Source organism: Lissotriton vulgaris, chromosome 9 (assembly GCF_964263255.1).
Source record: "Lissotriton vulgaris chromosome 9, aLisVul1.2, whole genome shotgun sequence".
Lineage (NCBI taxonomy): Eukaryota > Metazoa > Chordata > Amphibia > Caudata > Salamandridae > Lissotriton > Lissotriton vulgaris.
In genome coordinates, this window is record NC_141697.1 from 1,079,379,698 (window position 1) to 1,079,401,182 (window position 21,485).

Below are 21,485 nucleotides of genomic sequence, written 5' to 3' on the forward strand. Positions count from 1 at the left end.
TCGTGAAAAGTTTTATGTGTTGCATTAGGGCCATACGGTGACATTACTGTTTTTTCTGGTTAGAGCCTGTTTGAGCACAAATCATCAACCAATACCACACAGATAATGGTGACAGACTTAATGTACTGGGTTAGTTGCCCCCTGTGATCTTTCTTTAGGGTCCCTTAAGAGGGGTTTTAGTTTATTTTTCAATATGCCCATATGGTAAAATTGATGGCTTTTAGGATTAAAGTCTGCTAGAGTGCAAATTGCCACATTGTCCCTCAAAGATAACATGACCAGACAGGGTAGGTGTCTCAAACCATATTCTTTAGTCAATGTAATTGCACCCTGATTAATCTGCAAGGTCCCTAAAGGAAAGTCCATTTTGAAATTCCACCTGAAATCTTATACATTTTCGGACTTTTGAGTATACTATTTAGTTGTATGTGTATTAAAGTATCTGTCTTTTTTAAAGAATAAACATTGGTTAGAGATTGTTCTCTTGTAAGTTAATTTTGTGTGTTGCCCAGTTCAGAATTTCCAGCCCACAGCAGCTTTATGGACTGGTTTTACATTGTGAACTCTTTGACAAATGCACAAAGAAGTGGGTTAACATTGCAAACTCTCTGAAAAATGCAAGAGGAAAGGGCTTTATATTGAGAACTTTGTGATAGCTACAATGCGAAGAACCTTCCTGTGTGGTCTCCTTGACTAACAACATATGAAGGAGCTTTTTAAAGGTTAACACTAAAAGACCTCTCATGGAAACCTGAATAGGTGGTGCTAGAGATGTCCTCATTTCTTTGTGCACATTAGTAATGGTATGCGTAACATGAATCAAAGTCCTTTCTCTTTTTACAAGTAACAACATTGGACATTGAATAATTAAGAAGTATTGTGCACCTTGTGGAATTATTTAACATTTCTAAAATCATCAGGAAATGTATTTTGGATTAATGTCAATGAGTAATCCCCTTAGTGGAATTTTCTTCCCGTTAATTGTAAAATGGCCTATGACTAGTTCTCAGAAAAGCTGAGGTTAACTTACTGTTCTGGAAAATACTAAAAACACTACTAACGCTCCAACTCGCTAGCACTCCTGGTAAAAGATTTTAATTAATACCTATATTCATGATAACCAGTATTAAATATGGAATGTTATTTGCATAAAGCGGTGTGTGGTAAAGGGATGCATACTCACAACAATGGCTTGATTCAGGTTCCAACGGTGTATGGCTCTATAAGTGAAGGGTATGTGATTTGAGAGGAGAGTTGGGGAATTAGATTACATTTGTCTAGAAATAGATATAGTAAGTAAATATAAATGAATTAAGGAGTCTGTTATTGTATGAGACAAAATTCATAAATCTGGACCATACAAATAGTGTATGGAATATATATTTGTAACTGATTAACAAAAAAGTTGCAAATAAGTATAATGAAAATAAGTCATTCACCTACATGAATCGAAATTTGCCTAGCATTTGTAACGGTAAGTTTCAATTCTATTAAGGACACGGAGGCGAGGATTATGCTTTTCTTTCTTCGCATTTATTATAATTGAAAAAACACAGCAGCCTTAGAAAAGCCCATAACGCAGAAAAATGCTTAAAAACAACCATAAAGCATTTTAGACACATAACTCATGAAAAACAATGTCTCTGGGACTACAACTCCCATCACGATAAACAACAGTCTGAAACGGAGTCCTTCCTCTATGTCCACAATCCATAGATAGGCAGTCCTTCCTCCATATTCCTCCTCTTTCTTCGCGCAAATTACGCCATCAGTTCATTGGTCTGGTTTGGAACCATCATTTCCTAACAGAAGAAATAGAACTGCGTCAGCGCCGTAACGGAAAACACAGGATCTTACAATTGGATTAACTATTCAAGGTTCATATTCAAACATGAGGAAAAATTTCAAAACCTGATTACTTACTGCCATACGGGGGGGTGTCGCTCGACGACATACCGGGTGGGATAATCCTCGCCTCCGTGTCCTTAATAGAATTGAAACTTACCGTTACAAATGCTAGGCAAATTTCGATTCTATGGCAGGACCGGAGGCTCAGATTATGCTAGTTCAAAGCTTACTTACCACCAAACTTGCAATATCCACCACCGGCTTAAAGTAAAACCTCTTAAAGGTGGAATCGGAGGACCAATCCGCGGCCCGCATCAAATCCTCTAGACGAGCTCCCGCAGAAAAAGCCTTAGAGGCCATGGCCCCTCTGGCAGAGTGAGCTCCGAAACGTTTGGTATCAATGCCTGCCTCTTGCATGACCCAACGCACCCACCTGGCTATGGTAGGGGAAGAGACCGCATGGTGTGGTTTTCGCAAGGCAATTAACAATTGTCTCTCGCCCGGAGGGCGAACGTCCCAAGTCATTTCCTCATAAGCTTTCAGACACTGCACAACACACAGTTTCGGGACATCCACAAAAGCCGGATACGAGATCGTCCTAGATGCCGACTTAGTGCGGCGACCAATCGTGAAGGTGACACCATCTGGTGAAAATACGCGTGCCGAAACATCCAGAGCACGCACATCCGACACTCTCCGGCAGGACACCAAGCATAGAAGCATTGCTAGCTTCGCCGAGAGTTCCTTGACCGATAGGTACCTGTTTGGCTGCCAGGACAGGAAAAGGTTCAAAACCAAATTGACGTCCCAAAGGACTGAGTACCGGGGCTCTGGTGGTAACGCCAACCGGACGCCCCGCAAAAGTCGGCAAACAAAAGGGTGTACTCCGATCGGAGCACCGTCAACTGGGTGGTGTGCCGCAGAAATAGCCGAACGCACAGCATTAATCGTGCGGTAGGCAAAGCCACCCACGGCCAATTCCGTCAAATAATTCAACACGGGTACGAGTCCCGCGACCAAGGGATCCAAACTCCGTCGAAGACACCAACGCACCCACTTAGACCAAGCGGATTTGTAGCGCTTCGACGTACTGACAGCCCAGGCCTTGGATAACAGACCCTCAGCTGATCTCGAAAGGCCCGGGAGCGACCAACGTCTCCTGAAAGCCTCCATGCCATGAGGTGGAGAGAGCCCTGAACGATGAGAGGATGCGGATCCAGATCCGGGTTGAGGAGCAGGTGAGGAAACCGGGGGAGTAGGATTGGAGAATCCCAGGAAAGTTCCAGAAGAACTGGAAACCAGACTTGGTACCTCCAGAGCGGCGTCACCAACACCAGCTCCACTCCCTGCCGGCGAACCTGCGCCGCCGTTCGCATCACCATCGAAAAAGGTGGAAACGCAAAGGACTTCTCCTTGCTCCAGTCCTGGAGAAACGCGTCCGTGGCTTCTGCCAGCGGGTCCGGTCTCCAACTGAAGAACCTCGGAAGCTGATGGTCCAAGCGGGACGCAAACAGGTCCAGTGAGAAAGGGCCCCACAGCTCGTTGAGCCAGCGAAAGACCTGGACATCCAACATCCAAAGACTGGAATCCCGGAGATACCTGGAGTGCCAGTCTGCCACCTGGTTGGCCTGACCCGGTAGGTATTCCGCCGTCACCGATACGTGATGTTCTAGGCAGTAATCCCAGAACTGTTTCGCCAAATTCGCCAGTGCACGGGACCTCGCGCCCCCTAGGTGGTTCACGTACCGCACTGCTGATACGTTGTCCATTTTCAACAGGACACACGACTTCACAGAGTCCCTGGTCCAGCAGCGTACCGCAAAGGAACCTGCCAGAAGTTCTAGACAGTTGATATGCAACTTCTGCTCCTCCAAGGACCAAGTGCCGCCTGTTGAAAAATCTCCACAGCGCGCTCCCCAACCAACCCTGCTGGCATCGGACTCGATGACGAGGTCCGGGGAAGACCCGAAAATTGCCCGACCATTCCAGGCCTCCATGTGGGTAAGCCACCACAACATCTCTTCTTTTACCTCTTCCGACAGGGAAAACATTTGGTCGTAAGACACGCCTCTGCGGAGGTGGTATGCCTTGAGGCGCTGGAGCGCCCTGTAGTGTAGAAGGCCCGGAAAGATGGCCTGAATCGAGGACGATAGCAGGCCCACCACTCTGGCAACTTGTCGTAACGACGTGTGAGACTTTGAAATTGTCTGTCGCAAGACGTGTTTGATCTTGGACAACTTCCGAGACGGAAGACTCAGGGACGCGTCGATGGAGTCTATGACAAATCCCAAAAATTCTACTCTCTGAGCGGGCACAAGAACCGACTTGTCCCCATTGATGACAAAGCCGAGCTCCTGAAGGAGGTCGACGGTCCGGTCCAGTTGAGAAAGCAAGCTGTGCGGACATTGCGCCATTAGCAAAATGTCGTCCAGATAGACGATCAGGCGAATCCCCAGCGCTCGCAAGAACTCCACCACGGGATGCAACACCTTGGTGAAACACCACGGAGCTGAGGAAAGACCGAACGGAAGGGCCGTGAATTCGAACACCTGATCCCGCCAGAGAAACTGGAGGAAGCGACGATGAGGAGGATAGATTGGAATCACAAGATAAGCGTCCTTGAGATCCAGCCGTACCAACCAATCTCGTGGAAGGAGGATATCTCGAAGGAGATGAATTCCTTCCATTTTGAAATGATGATAGATCAACCACCCATTGAATTCTTTGAGGTTGATCACCGGCCGACGGCCACCGCTGGGCTTGTCCACTAAGAAAAGATTGCTGATGAAGCCCGACGGATGCCGAGTTGATTGGCGAACGGCCTTTTTGCGGAGAAGTTCCGCGACCTCCTCGTCTATCAACTGGGCACCGAAAAGGTTATAGGACGCGGAGCGCACACCTGGACAGGCTGGTCGTAGAACTCGATGTGAAAACCGCGGATAGTTTGCAACACCCAAGCATCCGCTGTAAGCTCTACCCACGCTCCCTGAAAGGCCGCTAGTCGGCCACCAATCTGAATTTGCTCTGCGGGGATTACACTCACCGTGCGTGCTGGAAGCGTTGGAGTTCTTTCTGAAACCTCGACCTCCGAAACGCTGCCCCCTTGTAGGGTAGAAGGAGTTGAAGTTGGCCGAGGTGTTGTATTGCCCTCGCCCGGAGCCTTGCCCTCTGTTACCGGCATTCTGCCCGCCACGGCCGGTCGCGCGGCCCCTACCGCGACCGGCCCCTTGGGAGAAACGCTGATGGAACACGCATTTGATATTAGCCTGAGCTCTATCAAGGGACGTGAAGGTAGACACGTACTTCCCTAACTCTTTAATGAACGGTTCTCCGAAGAGACCGCCTTGAGCAACTGCTCCTGCTTCCGAAGAGGCCAAGTCTCCCAATTTAGGGTCTAGCTTAATCAGAAAAGACCTCCGCCGTTCGGTGGAGAGGGCGCAGTTGGCATTGCCTAAGAGACAATCACCCTCTGCGCCCAATTTGATAAGACATCGGGGTCAATGACGGATCCAGTAACTTTAGCCTCCTCCGCCATGTCTAGGATCTTAGTAATGGGCCCTACTGCGTCGAGCATTTTGTCTTGGCATGACCGCCAGGATCGGTCAATGCCCTTACGCGGGTCCTTCATGAACTTTGCTAGAAAAGTCGCCATCTTGGCATCTAGGTCTGGTGTCATGGCAACTTTCCCCTCCAAGGTGGGTCTAGGGCATTCTCCACGGAGGCAACCCCTGGCCTCCTGCTCCAGAGGCTTACGCAGCCGACTAGCCACGAACTTTGCCACCTTGTCGCCCGGGGCCCAGGCTGCGGACCGCGGATGCATGATCTCATCCGGGTCCAGCATACCTGGGCTGTCCCGTGGTAACTCAGTGGCCGAGCTCGAAGGTCGCCAGGAACGCACCGATACCTCATCCCCATCTGAATCCGGGGAATCCCCTGGAGACGAAGGGGCAGTTTCAGTAGCCACCACCGAGGCGGGGGCCGCAGGCTGGTCAGGTGGGGACTCAGTCGCCTTTGCCAAAAACGCGTCACGCAGACGCTCAAAGGCACCCTTGTCAACCCCTTGAACACCCTCCGACAACCCCCCTTTGCAGGGTTTCTTAGAAGGAGGGGGGCCCTCACTCGACGGGCCTGGAAAGGCAGAAGGGTTAACTGACTGCGCCTGCGCTAGTTTGGCGCATTCCTGCACTATGCGGGCAGAGAGACGCTCCTCCATAGGGGTCACTACCTCTGTCACGCAGCGGTAGATGGAGCTGTCTACTGCTTGAAAGAACTCCTCATCCTGCAAATAGGATTGAGAATCACCCCCATAGTAGTCGTCCTCCATGTCACCCAAAGCCAGTGCCAAGGGGTTCTCACACTACCCACAGTCTGGGTTTTATAATTATTAGGGCAGACCAGAGGACTGCAACAGTTTTGGTGGCCAGGGACTGGCCAAATTCCGGGTGCACCACTCCCTCAGCGCGCAGACCCACCCCAGGGGGGACCAGGTCAGCTGCCTCCCAGCGCGCTGCCACACCAATGCCACAAATTTCCTCTACGAGTGCAGACTAGCCAAAAACGGCGTTAGCGCGGTAGGACACCGCAATACAGACCCCCACCGGGGCGTTCAATTATGGGGCCAAAGAGTACAGACCCGAAAACGGGCGTTCAAGGAGGCAGAAGCGAGGGCTCGGCTCCGCGGCGGTTGATCTCCTCAGCGCGGCTCCTCTGTGAGGAGAACGCGCGCCGGAGACCAACGAGACGCGGCCGCGCCCCCTAGCGGTTGCTTGCGCACCGCATCAACCAAGATCGGGAAATGGTCGCGAAGGAAGCGAGATGGCGCTTCCGCGACTTGAACGGGGCTCTGTGGAACAAAAACACATCAGAGACCCATAGCCCCAATAACAAAACACATTACATTTAGAAATACGGTCAAAGGAAGCCCCTAACAGCAAGAAACTGAGAGGGGAGAAAAAACACTTAACTGGCTGCGGAAGCAGCGAAGAAAGAGGAGGAATATGGAGGAAGGACTGCCTATCTATGGATTGTGGACATAGAGGAAGGACTCCGTTTCAGACTGTTGTTTATCGTGATGGGAGTTGTAGTCCCAGAGACATTGTTTTTCATGAGTTATGTGTCTAAAATGCTTTATGGTTGTTTTTAAGCATTTTTCTGCGTTATGGGCTTTTCTAAGGCTGCTGTGTTTTTTCAATTATAATAAATGCGAAGAAAGAAAAGCATAATCTGAGCCTCCGGTCCTGCCATAGAATCGGATTATATTAGTTTGTGCATCCATTAAAAAGTGGCTAGAGTAGAATCTGAATGAGAATTTAAGGTAAAAACCGGAAGAGATCATGTATAAAAATCTTCCCAGGGGACTCTGTTCCCATGTTTAAAAAATGGTCAAATAAAATGTATAATTACTTACAAGTCGTTCTTTGCAATGCAGTAGTCATGTAATGTTCCTGCATTTGGTGCCAACCAGAATGTCCAAGTGCGTTCTCATGCCACTTGTACATGCTCCAATAACTCCAAAGTGTGCGAAGTTTTTAGCACTATGTTGAATGTATATTGTTGCAGTACAATAGATGTTGCAGTGATGTATGCAACAAGTAGTTGAAATGTAATACCGTGCTATGCTGTGCCTCAATATGTGTTTGCATGCTTAATGAGTGCTTTTATGTGGTTGAATACATTTTAAGACTCACAATCAACTGTTAATTTGTTGGTAGGGTCAAACAGCAGACAATGGCATACATCTTTATTGATGGTACTAGTATGCCAAGGTCAGTAATAAGCCTATAAGGTGATGATAACATTTATCTTTTTGCTGAACAGCAATACAAAAATCACACCAGAATCACAAATAACTAAGCTTTAATGTATTGGAAAAGGGGCCCCAACTCTCAAATCATTAAAGATGTCTTCTGAGGTACAAAGACATCTTGTTGACTTTGACAACAGAATGTCAGGAGCACAGAGTGTTGTGAAGATGACCTAGCAAACCCTTATGCTCACGTGTAAGATATAAGAGAAAACACTGATAAATGGATTAGCAAAGCAAGCAAATTACAACAAAACCTTCATGAAGGGTTCAAATGATACATTAATGTCATAGATGTTCTTTTGGACAATCGTGCAATAATTGGAATTGGAATTGAGAAATGTATCCAACAAATGTTCCCTGAACTAAGCGGTGTTCCTATGCCAACAGACAGCAATACAATAGTGTTTCTGCTGATCCCTAGAGACACTAAAATAAAACACACACAGCCTTGCACATAGTACAAGTGTTGACAATCCACAACTTGATCATCAATGCTCAAACCTGTACACCCCATGGTGATCACCAATTAGCTGGGGGTTTTGCACACTCTCACCCTCTTTTGTGACTCAGGGAAGGAGTACAAGAGCAAAAGAATTCCAAACAATACTCAACCACCTGCGACTGGCAATATAAGATAGGTCATCAGTGAAAAACTATAGTCACCAAAAATAATGCTATAACACAGCTCATTCTGTAAGATGAGGAAAAGTAAGAATATATTGGTATTTGAGATCTCCATTTTTTTCAATTGAAAATACCTGTTTCACAATAGATACAGGGTATTAGTATGTGTACAGCGGTGAAGGCGTAATGAGTGTCAGGATGGTGAGCAAAAGAATGATGAAGTTAACCACAGAGTCTTGATTGTGGGTGAATGTTTTGCTTCGATCTGCATTCCTACCTTAAATTGTGTTTCTTTTGCTTTCTCACCCTAAGTGCGCCGGGTATGCCCCGACGTGGGTCCCAGGATCACTGTGCCACTGGATTCAGGCTATCCTGGGTGATAAGGGGTGAAACCCAGAAACCGGTCCTAGGATGCTTGTTTCCGGTCCAGGGAGGACCTTGGCTTGGCAGTTTGGGCTGGACTGTTCCCATGAGGCACAGGGTCAAGACTAATTTGCATATTGCCAGGTCTAAACAGGGGTGGCATGGTGAGCAAAATAATGATGGATTTAACCCAGATCTCTTGACTGGAGCTGAATGTTTTGATTAATTCTGCATTCCGTCCATCAATTGTGTGTCTTTTGCTTTCTCGCCCTAAGTGTGCCGGGTATGCCCAGACTTGGGTCCCGGGCTCACTGTGCCACTGGATTCAGGCTATTCTGGCTGATGAGGGGTGAAACCCTGAAACCAGGCCAAGGATACTTGTTTCCGGTCCAGGGAGGACCTGGTTTGGCAGTTCGGGCTGGACTGTTCCCATGCCGCACAGGGTCGAGACTGATTTGCATATGGCCAGGCCTGAACTGGGGTGGAATGGTGAGCAAAAGAATGATGGATTTAAACCAGATCTCTTGACTGGAGGTGAATGTTTTGATTTGTTCTGCATTCCGTCCATCACTTGTGTGTCTTTTGCTTTCTCGCCATAAGTGCACCAGATATGCTCAGACATGGATTCCGGGCCCACTGTGCCACTGGATTCAGGCTTTCCCGGCTGATGAGAGGTGAAACTCTGAAACCGGTCCTAGGATGCTTGTTTCTGGTCCAGGGAGGTTCTGGCTTGGCAGTTCAGGCTGGACTGTTCCCATAAGGCACCGGGTCAAGACTCGTTTGCATATGGCCAGGTCTAAACTTGGGTTGCATGGTGAGCAAAAGAATGATTGATTTAACATAACACAAGTCGCTTGACTGGGAGTGAATGTTTTGATTGATTCTGCATTCCATCCATCAATTGTGTGTCTTTTGCTCTCTTGCCCTAAGTGTGCCTTGTATGCCCAGACGTGGGTCCCGTGCTCACTGTGCCACTGGACTCAGGCTATCCTAGCTGATGAGGGGTGAAACCCCAAAACCGGTCCTAGTATGCTTGTTTCCTGTGCAGGGAGGACCTGGCTTTGCTATTTGGGCTGGACTGTTCCCATAAGGAACGGGGGCATGACTGATTTGCATATGGCCAGGTCTAAACTGGGTTGGCATGGTGAGTAAAAGAATGATGGATTTATCCCAGATCTGACTGGGGGTGAATGGTTTGATTTGTTCTGCATTCTATCCAGCAATTGTGTGTCTTTTGCTTCCTCGCCCTAAGTGCGCCGGGTATGCCCAGACATGGATCCCAGGCTCACTGTGCCACTGGATTCAGGCTATCCTGGTTGATGAGGGGTGAAACCCCGAAACCGGTTCTAGGATGCTTGTTTCCGGCCCAGGGAGGATGTGGCTTGGCAGGTCAGGCTAGTGTGTTCCCATGAGCAACAGGGTCTAGACTGATTTGCATATGGCCAGGTCTAAACTGGGCTGGTATGGTGAGCAAAGGAATGATGGATTTAATCCAGATCTCTTGACTGGGGGTGAATGTATTGATTTGTTCTGCATTCCATCCATAAAATGTGTGTCTTTTATAATTTATATTGCATCAATTATTCATGCAAAAGAAACAATCTGGGATGTCTTTAATTTTGTGAAAACATTCATAAAAAATACAAGTTCAACTGCACCAAAAATGTTGACATTGTGGCATGAATATTTTTGGAAATGGAGTTTCTCACGTTTCTTCAAATCTCACTTTGCTGTTTCCTGCGTACAGTGTAGGATGGCTACATTCAAGGAAGCACTTTGCAACTGTCCACATAATCAACAACTTGTATATTGCACCATTTTCTGTAAGGTCTGTGATTGCCTTAAGTCGCACTAAAAACCCTTTCTGATGAAGCGCTCTAAAATGTCTTTGGCTGCCTTCATGTCTTAGTTAACAGCAATACAAAATTGCTTGGATTCACCCTTAACATCATCTTAATCATCAAAGATCACAGGGCCAGGAAAACCAAGACGCATGGTAGCAACTCTACCAACCGAACAGTAAAACCTTTCCACCCAGAAAATGGCATCAGAATAATAGTTCAAGCCCTGGTCCTCTTGCATGTGAACAGTAATGCTTGGCAGTAAAATGTACCTGACATGCACACCCCTCACAGGCATCCTAGACACTGCAGCAAGTCTCATCACAGGCCTAAAGATGTTCGACTATACAACCACAACCCTAAAGGACGTATTCTGTTTCTCCCTTCACCTGCAATACTTTCTAATCAATTACAAGGTAACTAGAATCAGACTCCTGCATAACTAAGAAACTAACCACTACTGGTGGTCAGCATCACACCAGAAGACAGGACATTCACCACACTAGTAATAAAAAAAACTGCAAAAGGAGAAAACCAAAAGACAATCCTTCTCCATCTATGCTCCTAGCATCTGCAACAACATGCTAATGAACATCAGACATGCACCAAAAGTTCTACAATCCAGACCGATTCTTCTCTTTTGAGAACTTCATATCGGCACACAATAGGAAACACCTCCCACGAATATTCTATTTTATTTTAAAATTATACTTAAAGGCATTTCAAGGCTTCTACACGTCTGTTGCTCTAGGAATAATTAGACACTTAGCTGAGTGGGCAACTTTCAGTCAGGGCATGTTTCCATATTTTCTGGCCTGCCGAGGAAGTTTGAAAGCCTTCCCTCCTTGTCTCGAGCAAGTTGTCCTGTCTTATATATGCTTGTAGGATCTTGCATTTCACAGACATTTCCTCTTGCTGCGTGCTTTGGCGGTTTTGATTGGGTTACCATATATATTTACTGTTTGTGGAGGACACAAATTATATATACTCTTATGAAATTCTACTTTGTTATTTATAGTACCTGGTCTCTTATCCTGTTTGTTGACAATCTAAGCCTGGCAGATGTCCTAATCATATTATCAGTGCCCTACCCTATGCCCACCATGCTTCTCTGGTCCTGTTTCTGTGGGCATAGTGCCCGGTCCTGGACACTGGTCAAGCCCACGATTTGGTAAGAGCAAAAAACAAACACAGGTAGAGACTTATCTCTTCTTAAGCGGAGATTACAGTGAAAAACGTCCTAATAATATCTGTGGAAGCGGGTAGAAGGAAATTGAGATGCTTGTAGAACTGGTTAGCTTAGGAAGCAGCTGACAATGAGGATGGGGCCGGGGAAGTCAGTTCTATGAGTAATCAATGCAATGGAATAATAGAAATGTATCCACAGATCAGTATGCAAAGAGAAGTGCATTGAATATTTAACACATCAACGCAACAGAATGTGAAGATTGCTGTATGTGACTAAGCTTCTTAGGATTTTTTGTTATATCAGGAATACACTTTCCAAATAATTTTGCATACGCTTAAACACGAATAGAAAAAATTACCATATAAAGTAGGGGACTAAAGTTTCACGGCATATTAAAAGTAAGTTGGGAATCTAAAGGTATTTGAAAACGTTAAATGTTCTATTTTTCAGACATCATCTTATAGACTTTGTATACTTACTCATTTGTGATTGTGTTTACTGTTAATTTTATTAGCTGTGCACCCTTTGCTTAGAATTCAACAGTGCTCGGTTATTAAGCAGGCAAAACCATTAGCTAAATTGCATTGCAATGGCAAAGTGCTGTTCAGCACGACATTGTTTTAAGACATGATATAAATTCATATTCTTCTTTAACAATTCTTAATGTTGAACCCCACAATTGAACCATTTCACCACAAAGCCACATGTGAATCTACATAGATTCACCAGACTCGACATCTTTTTTTTAAATTGAATTAAATACTGCAATAATGAAAACTATTTTGATAGCAATATATGAGTGTCCAGAGAGAGAATGCACCAAAACACGGGGAAGTAGATTATGTGTTAGAAAACATCACAGGTTCTAATAACTGTGCATGAATAAACAGATACAAATGTCGGATTGTGCATTTGTTGGTCATAACTCAGACTTTCTATGTGACATTAGAATTGACCGAGATTCGGAATACATTATTTCATTTGATCTGTTTTAGTCTTGCCCTTATGCATTCCAGATACTGAAAAGGTGAGATGTTAAACAGAAAAGAACATGGCAGACTAGTCAACTCAGGTTTTTTGATTCGTACTAATAAATGTTCAGAATTGCGAGACAGTACTGAAATTACAATTCCCCGATCCCTAAATTGAGCAAAAAAACAAATCCGTGCATCATATAATGTGTACTGACATCCCAATTTTGAGTTAACTTAAAATAAGAAATTCACAGAGTTCTGCAAGAATAGGGATACAATCAGATATTTCCGTGAGTACGCCTTTTCTTGTTGACCTAATCCTCCAGACTGTGCACAGGATGGACTATCTGGAGATGTGAGTATGGTGGATTTCAGCAGTGGTTAAAAAAAACATGTTTTTTTTACACTCAGGGCTGGATACAAAGTAATGGAACAGCAAGGAAGAATTATCCCCCAAAAAATCTAGACTCCAGAAGCCGCAAAGGAACACTGTCGGTGGCTGAAGCATGCTACCGGGAGGAACAAGAAGACAGCCATACCTACTGCTAATATTTGGTGATGGAGGATACCGCAGAAAGTGATGTGGACCACGGACTCACCCACTGAATTATCTAAGTGCAAGTAGGATCTTTAAATCACCCATTGGGCAGCGAGTGACCACTGGGTATTTCAGAGGGACCTGCTGCTACTGTTCGAAGAGCCAGGTCTTGAGGAGTCTTCTGAAGGCGAGTAGGTCTTGGGTCTGCCGTAGGTGGGTGGGGAGGGTGTTCCAGGTCCTGGTGGCGAGGTAGGAGAAGGATCTGCTGCCGTATGTCACACATTGGATGCGGGGGACTGCGGCGAGGGCGAGGCTGGTGGAGCGGAGCTGGCGCGTGGGGGTGTGGAAGCTGAGTCTGCTGTTCAGGTAGGCTGGTCCGGTGTAGTGTAGTGCTTTGTGTGCGTGGGTGAGGAGCTTGAAGGTGATCCTTTTGTCGACCAGGAGCCAGTGTAGGTCTCTCAGGTGGGGGGTGATGTGGCTGCGGCGGGGGACATTGACGATCAGTCGGGCTGAGGCATTTTGGATGCGTTGTAGTCGTCAATGTTTGGCTGGGATTCCTGCGTAGAGTGCGTTGCCGTAGTCCAATCTGCTGCTGACAAGGGCCTGAGGCACCGTTCTTCTTGTCTCGGTTGGGATCCACTTGTAGATCCTGCGGAGCATGCGGAGGGTGTTGTAGCAGGAGGAGTAGATGGTGTTGACCTGCTTGGACATGGAGAGGGAGGAGTCGAGGATGAATCCTAGGTTGCAAGCATGGTCGGTGGGTATTGGTGCTGTTCCCAGTGTGGTCGGCCACCAGGAGTCGTCCCATGCTGTGGGGTGGGTCCGAGGATGAGGACCTCCGTCTTGTCCGAGTTCAGCTTCAGGCCAAGCAATAAATAAAGGTGCTTTAATTTCTGTGTTTATCTTCTCACATTTGCATTGCTTCAAATACAGAGGTCAAATATCAGGCTATGGCTTCTGCTGCTTAGTTTCTAAGATGAGGAATTGTGTTTAAAACTCCTCCACTGTGCAATCGGAGAAATAAAAATAAAATGAATTATGTGACTACAGTCTTGCGGGGCTACATGAAGTGTGAAAGAAAAGCTGATTGAAGGCATTTTTTCATAGCACAGCACAAAATGTAAATAAATGTAAATAAACTGTAACAATTCTGCAGTTATGAAAGAAAAAATGAAGTACATTGTTCTCATAATTCTGAAGTGTGATGGAAACAAAGATTTTAATAGGATCAAAACAAATCAAGACATTTTACTTGGTGATATCTAAATGTTAAATATTCCTGAAACCCGATTTCCATACATTAGCATTTGTGTGCAAGCTGCATATCTGTGCAAATTTAGTGACTATTTCAATTGAAAATGTGCTATCTGTAAATGAGAGTGCCCTACAAAATGAAACTTTAGTTAAATAAATAAAAATATATCTCCTCTGGACTTGACTAGCCAAGATGGCTGAACTGACATGATCCGTGCAGGTTCCACAACATGCGTAGTGGAAAGACTATGCATCCTCTTACATCAGACCCACATATACCAGCCACCAAATAGCTTCTGAGCCCTAGAAATAGGGGAAAAGCTTGGAAGGAGAGGACCCCCCTCGCAACACGAAGGCAGGAGTGTAAGAAAGGGCCAGCCTGGAGTTGTGGTTGTGGTGGCGGGGAGGGCCGCAGAGGCTTCAATGGCCTGCGACCGACTATGTGTGAACGGATGATGATTGCTGTGACCGGGACACTTGCAGAACATATCTGGGGTGCTCCTAGCCAGATAGGGTGCCTGTAGAGATGAAGTGACGGAAACTGCAGAGGGACCTGCGGACGTCGCCACCATTCCAGGTGTGGGAGCCTGACTGGAGGAGAGTGGAGGGCCCTGCCTAGCCGCGGACTATGGACCAGAATCCTGCCTCTGGGGCACTGCTTCACCCATTAAAGAAGGAAGTGGACAGCTCGAGGCTACGAAATTCAGTTTGCCTGGTTGGACAAGAGACAAGAGTTGCCTGACCTTATGATGGTGAGCCAGCAGGTTGCAGCCTGGTGTTGTTTTCGCTGAGAATAATGATCTGTGGTAGAGGTCGCACCCGGCCCACATCGCACCCATCGCTTGAAGAGAGTTTGTGACAAATGGTCAGGGGCCCTCTCTGGACAGCGTCTCCCCTCCACCACCCAGTACCTCACTGGATGTGCCTGGCCCTGACATGGTGGTGGGGAGCTAGCTACGATTCTACGCCTGTGGCTGCAGCTGCACTCTGAAGCTCCAAGCGCTGGTGGGGAACTGGATCTTCTCACGTCAACACATAGAACCCTGTATTGTAGAGAGGAGGTTGGGACTTAAGAAGACCCTCAGAAGACTTGGAAAGGTGGGATTCTAGCTCTGGGAGGGACAATTGCCAGAGAGTACTGACATACTGACAAAGGCGGTGCCAGATAATTACCTACCAAGCAACAATACTTGACGTGTATGAAGCAGCTGGAAGGCTCTCTAGTGGTTTTGAAGCTTGGAGAGCATGGGAGAAGCGACCCTTATCTGAGCTAGGGGTCTGCGCACATCCTACATGGGGAGTGGAGAGACTTACAGGGAGAGATTACCGCTCTACGGCTCCCTGATGAGAAGATTGTCAGCAGCAAGAGGGAGAGGGGTTGGTCCCTGGCTCTCGCCCAGACGCTCCTGAAGGCTTCCAGCTGTTCTAGACTCTCACATCTACCAAATGGATGTACCCTAAGAAGTCACAAACCAACAGGGTCTCCAACTAGTTTACACCAATGACGGAGCATAAGAGGACCCCCACGGGGAAAGCAGAGAGCGGCATGACACTAACAAAAAAAGACCGCCTAGCATCCATGCAGGAATTCAAGAAGGTTCTATGTGCTGAAATTATATCTGACTTGAAAACATCCCTGGAAACGCTCCTCTCCGACATACAGACTAAATTAACCTCGCTCCAACAGGATTTTGACTCAGTGGGTACCTGTACATTAGATCTTGAGACTGAGATGCAGGAACTTGACCAACGCACTGGCCAGACAGAGGACGCTGTAAAATGCCAACCCCTTGAAGTGTGAGGATTCGGAAAATAGATCGCAGGTGACAATATCAGGTTGCAGAACTGAGGGGAGGGGGTTGAAGGGCCAAACCTGGAGGCCTTTATGACAGGCCTATTTGCAGAAATACTGAGCTCCACGGGCTGAAAAGTCAAAACAGAAAGAGTTCATAAAATGAGACCCCTGGGAACGGGTGGCATAGATCGACCGAGAAATGTGCTAGCTAAGCTCCATTCCTTCAAGATGAAAGAGGCAATTCTCCAGGTGGCACGCAAAGCAGAAGAGGTATCTTTTCAAGGCGACACTGGCTCCCATTTGGACTGGCATTCACCCTCCATAACAAGAATCATCATGTCTCGACCGTCACCGAGGTGGCGCGGGTGGTGGGGATTGCACTTTCTGAACTGCAACACTCAGAAGAGACCATACAAGTTAACCAGGAGAGGGGGAGGAGCAGCGAGGAGAGAGGTCTGTGGAGGCTGCAACTGAAACGATTAATATTTGGATCACTCAACGCTTCTGGTCCCTGACAACCGTCTTCAGAATTGACTCATTGTCTTCACTACATGGAGAAGATTGACACATTTCGCTGCTAGCGGCCAGGAAAGGTACTTTGTTCACCGGGGCCTGTGTGGTTCTGTAGCCAGTTTGCACTTCCATGAGGTCAAACCAAACTTTGACTTTGCCCCGGTCCAGCGCGACCGAAAGTACCTTTTTTAGCACTACTTGCTTTTAAGCGCTTTATTGCATTTATTCTTTTGAAATTCAATATCTCAAGTTCATTACATTGGATTTTTGTCGTTTTGGTCATGCTTTGTTTAGAATATAATTATTTTTACAAACCTGTGTGGAGTCTGTTTCTGATGTATTCATTGCGTTACTGTGTGAGTTGCACAAATACTTTACACATTGCCTCTTTAGATAAGACTGACTGCTTTGTGCTAAGTTACCAGATGGTGAGCACAGGTTATCTTTTAATCTGTATCTAGCTCACCCTGGCTAGGATTTTGGCTTCTGCTTCGACAGAGTACATACCTTTGCCAACCACAACCCCAATTTCTAACAGAAAAGTAGCAGCAGTTGCTGCCACATTTTAAAGAATATAACACAACAAGAACATGAACAAACAAATACCATCACAATTAAAACATAACAGGGCACAATTTACCAAAGCATTCAAAATAGAATGGAACATAGGAACTCCAGTAAAACAAATATCATATAGCAATAATGCAGCATAAACACACATCATGAAACAAAATCAGAAGACAACTACCACAATAAAATGCCATAAAACACATATGTTCAAACACGGTTGTCGAACATCGTGACCTCATAAGCCTGCTTTCACAATATAGTGGTAAAATGTGTTTGCATCAAGGACTGTATTAAGGTACCACAAAGGATACGAAAAAGCACCATTTGCAATGTTTTATAATCCAGCTGTATATTCGAGTTGTATGAAAGGTATAAAACGTCAATTTTAAAAGATGTTTTTATAATTGTTTAAATTAAGAAAATTTACTTATTATTCAATTACTAGAAACCGTAGTTTTAAAAATCATAGAGTGAAGTAAAATAAAATGTGCTTACTTTAAAAGGAAGTTTTTAAAAGCAAATGAACATTTTGTGCACAGCTTGCAAACAGCAGCTTCAAAATAACAGTAACCTTCATTGCAGGTTCTATGTAGCCATTGCTAAGGTGAGCCGTGGTGTTTTACCGTTGCCCACAAGTTAAAAATAAAAAATGCAACAACCATATTATTTTCAAACGATTCTTTGGAAGAAAATATGCGCATAGAGAAGGATGAAACTGCCCAGAGGGTACTCTGAAGAATTCGCCTACAGAAAGCATCTGACTGCAAGGTCACACTCTGTGGCTAGAAGACGATTCTATAACAGGGCTTGCAACAAAAAAAAAAAAAACATTTCCAAGAAATGAACTGAAATGCTATTTATTTAGAACCTGCTCATTTGTTCTCCCTTTTCCCCTCCATGCTTAGGGCAGAAGAGGCGGGAAAAAGCCCAGAGCCTCATGGGGAGAAATCAATCTGACGGACACGAATCCAGTCACCAAACTAGCCCTGGGACTCGGTCTCTGACACCTTCCCGCTGTTAGCCTTCAATCATATCATTTATTATTTTTCAGCAGTGCTGCTGGGAGGCTACCGAGTGCACAGACTAATGATCTTTTCACAGTTCCTAAGCAGATTGCTATTGAAAGTCTGTCAATTTTACTTTCTAAACCTTCAGCTTGCAACAAAGCATGCATTTTTAATCCGCATCTTGGCCGCAACATGAGCACACTACACCAGCGGTAAACCGGGGAATGGAAGAGATGGCTACTTTATAAATATGTCCTTCTGTGCTCACACTGGAACAGATGTTTGCACAGAAACAACCCTGAGAAAAAATCATGCAAAGGGAGATAAAAAAACAAAAACTTTAATTTACTCAACTCAATAAGACCTCTTGGTGGCAAGTAAACTCATTTTCCGTTTGGTGAAAGCCTGGGGAATATTTCATTTCACAAAAGTTTCATTTCACGGTGCCTCATATCTGAGCAGTCCTTACAGGATCAAACAGTGCAAATCAAATAAAGCAAAACTCAAAAAACCACTTACAGATGTTTCCACTGTCAATCTTGTATCATCCCTTGGGATTTCTTTGAGGGATTTTCTACTCAGTGATGTCTGTAATTGGCTGGCTGATACATCCTTCAGAGTCCTAGAAAGGCTTGGCGGTTCTTGAGAGAACTCGGGCCGGCTTCCTGTGGGTGACAGACCATGGGTCGTTTTCAGGCTCCTTTCAACACTTTCTGTACCAATTTTCTTCAGATCCAAGGTTGGGCCTTTTAAAGGCACTATTCCTCTGAAGTTCCTAGTTGGATATTCCTTTGACGGCTGAGAGGCTGGACTTTTTAAAGTTCTATCTGAATGGGACTCCGCCACCACTGTGGTTGGAAACAATTCTTCGCTGTTGATACGAGATTTGGGGCTTGAAGTCCATCTCACAAAACCACTATGATCCTCCTGGAATAAATAAAAACACATTTGAGGATGTTTAGAAACGTTCATGTATACCAAGGAGACAAAAGACTTCGGACTAACATATTTGCAATTTTCTGTTCTGTACATATTTAGATTGTCTTGACTTTCTAGCACGACAAAAACTGCACTGGTTTGAGTAAATGCTTTTGAATAAAGACAGAGCTTAATGATATGCTGATTAAAAATCAACTTCATCAACAGGTTTCGAAAGCCTCTACAAACGCTAGTGATGTGAACCGAACCGTCACTTAAAATGCACTCCCAGAAGGGGTTCAGTTACGCATCATCGCTGGCCTTCAATCCAGTAATTTACTATGCTTGCTCTCCTGCATGCCAATCATACAAATTAATGGTGTGGACTATATTTGAAATTTGTCAGTGCGTCACATTTTGTACACCTTCCATGCATGTCTAAAATAGTTTGTCTTACGTTTTAGAATAAATTGGAATGTAAACAGTGTATTTGTTTATTTTAGACAGCAAGATGGACGCAGGAGGCCATATATATGAATTGGTTGCCCCCACACTCAATATACAATGCTGTTGTGGGTCAGAAACTGCCGTGCACCACAAAGTAAGCAGGATGACATATTATATTATGAAAACTTTCAACTTGCACTGCGTAGGCTATTCCTTGCCGGTGAAGTCTGGAATAGGGGCGAGCTGAACAATATTATGTTTTGTGTGGAAAATTTCATGAAACGTTTGCTAAATAAAGCCAAATTAAACGAAAGGCTCGAAATTGGTTTACCAGTATCTCATGAAATTTTTACATGGGCATTATCTCCGCCAAAAACAATCACACAAGATATTGGCATTAGCCTGGTCTGAGCAAAAAGTGATGAAAAATGATATAGTGCCAAAGTGTGTACATTTTGCACAGTAATAAACTTGCACATTTTCACAAATTTCGGAAGGGTAATCAACAGTTTAAATCATCCTAGAATAAAGGCAAAAAGTCCTACAACTGGAAGGTAAAGTGAGCCCAAAAAAAGACAAGCTACATCTTCTTGCTCATCTTGAAGAGAGAGAGAATTAAAAATATGATTCGCAGACATGGGGTTAATGTAAGTAACTGCTGGAGAAAGTGGGAGAAGCACTAAACTTCATTAATGCACGGAGACCCGAAGGAAGGAGCACACATTTCAACAGTTAGACTCACATTACCAGTGACAATGTAATCCTGATTTAGCTGAATCCGGATGAGAGGACATGCAGTAATACGGCCCTGCTCAAATATAGCAATGGAAAATAGCCCTAAGTACGTGAAAAACATGTGGAAGTGTGGGCAGAAATATTTATTTCCCCACTCCCATGTGTCCATCTCATAATAGTGCTGTACTACCGCACCTCAAAATTACTCAACTCCTCATGACTCAGCATTACTGGCTGCAACATTACTGCATTCGCAGTTCTGCAACATATGTAATGATTCCCTTAACATTTGACCTTTTTGAAAATTGGACCACTTCCTATTTGCAGATTTCAACCAGTTCAATGCACTTTAGCTGTTTCACATGTTAATATATGGTCCTGTACAGCATGGCAGAAATGGGCAACATGGGCAGACAACCAAGTCAATGCCATATTGCAAAAGAAATGAATAAGCATGCATGCGCCTTCATAGCAGCACAGTGTGGGCCAAACTGACATTGCACCAGTATTTCACTTTTTCTAGGCCCTCCTATGTATTACAAGCACAAACCTAAACACATGATCTAGAAATAGAACTTTACATTGTAGTTATAACAAAACCTACATTCTCAGTCTTGCCTTTCAATATGTGTGCTTCATTAAACATCCAACACAACTCAGCAAAGAGTATGGCTGTCAATAAAAACTATGGCTAAAATGAAGACTTCCATTGCATTCTAGGACCTGAACCAATGCCATGCATGAAATGATCACTGGACAGAACCACTATATCACCTCCTCATTTCGATCTGTAGCACACCCACGTTGGCTAATTCAAAAGTTAAACTACTTGCCACACATTTTTATTACAGGGAGCCTACTTATCCTCATTCCAGTCTTGAAGATCCTTTGCCCACTACCAATGTTCTTAGAAAATATATTTTATAATAAATCTTCAAATGTATTTACAAGGCAATACTTTGACATACTTTCTCCTCCAGAATTGCAAGTGCAAACTATCAAAGCAATACTCAAAATAGGCCAAACTATGTAGATCAGTGTTACGGAGGTGTACACATGTCCA

General features: G+C 45.0%; 1 protein-coding gene across 1 annotated transcript in view; it reads right to left on the reverse strand.

Annotated features, from left to right (window-relative positions):
- The window catches only part of CFAP20DC (CFAP20 domain containing), a 1,688,800-nt gene that overhangs the window by 793,316 nt on the left and 873,999 nt on the right, over window positions 1-21,485 (reverse strand). The window contains exon 14 of the mRNA XM_086939066.1: window positions 18,842-19,249. Within this exon, the coding sequence (XP_086795192.1) occupies window positions 18,842-19,249 (408 nt within the window). The remainder of the gene's footprint in view (window positions 1-18,841; window positions 19,250-21,485) is intronic.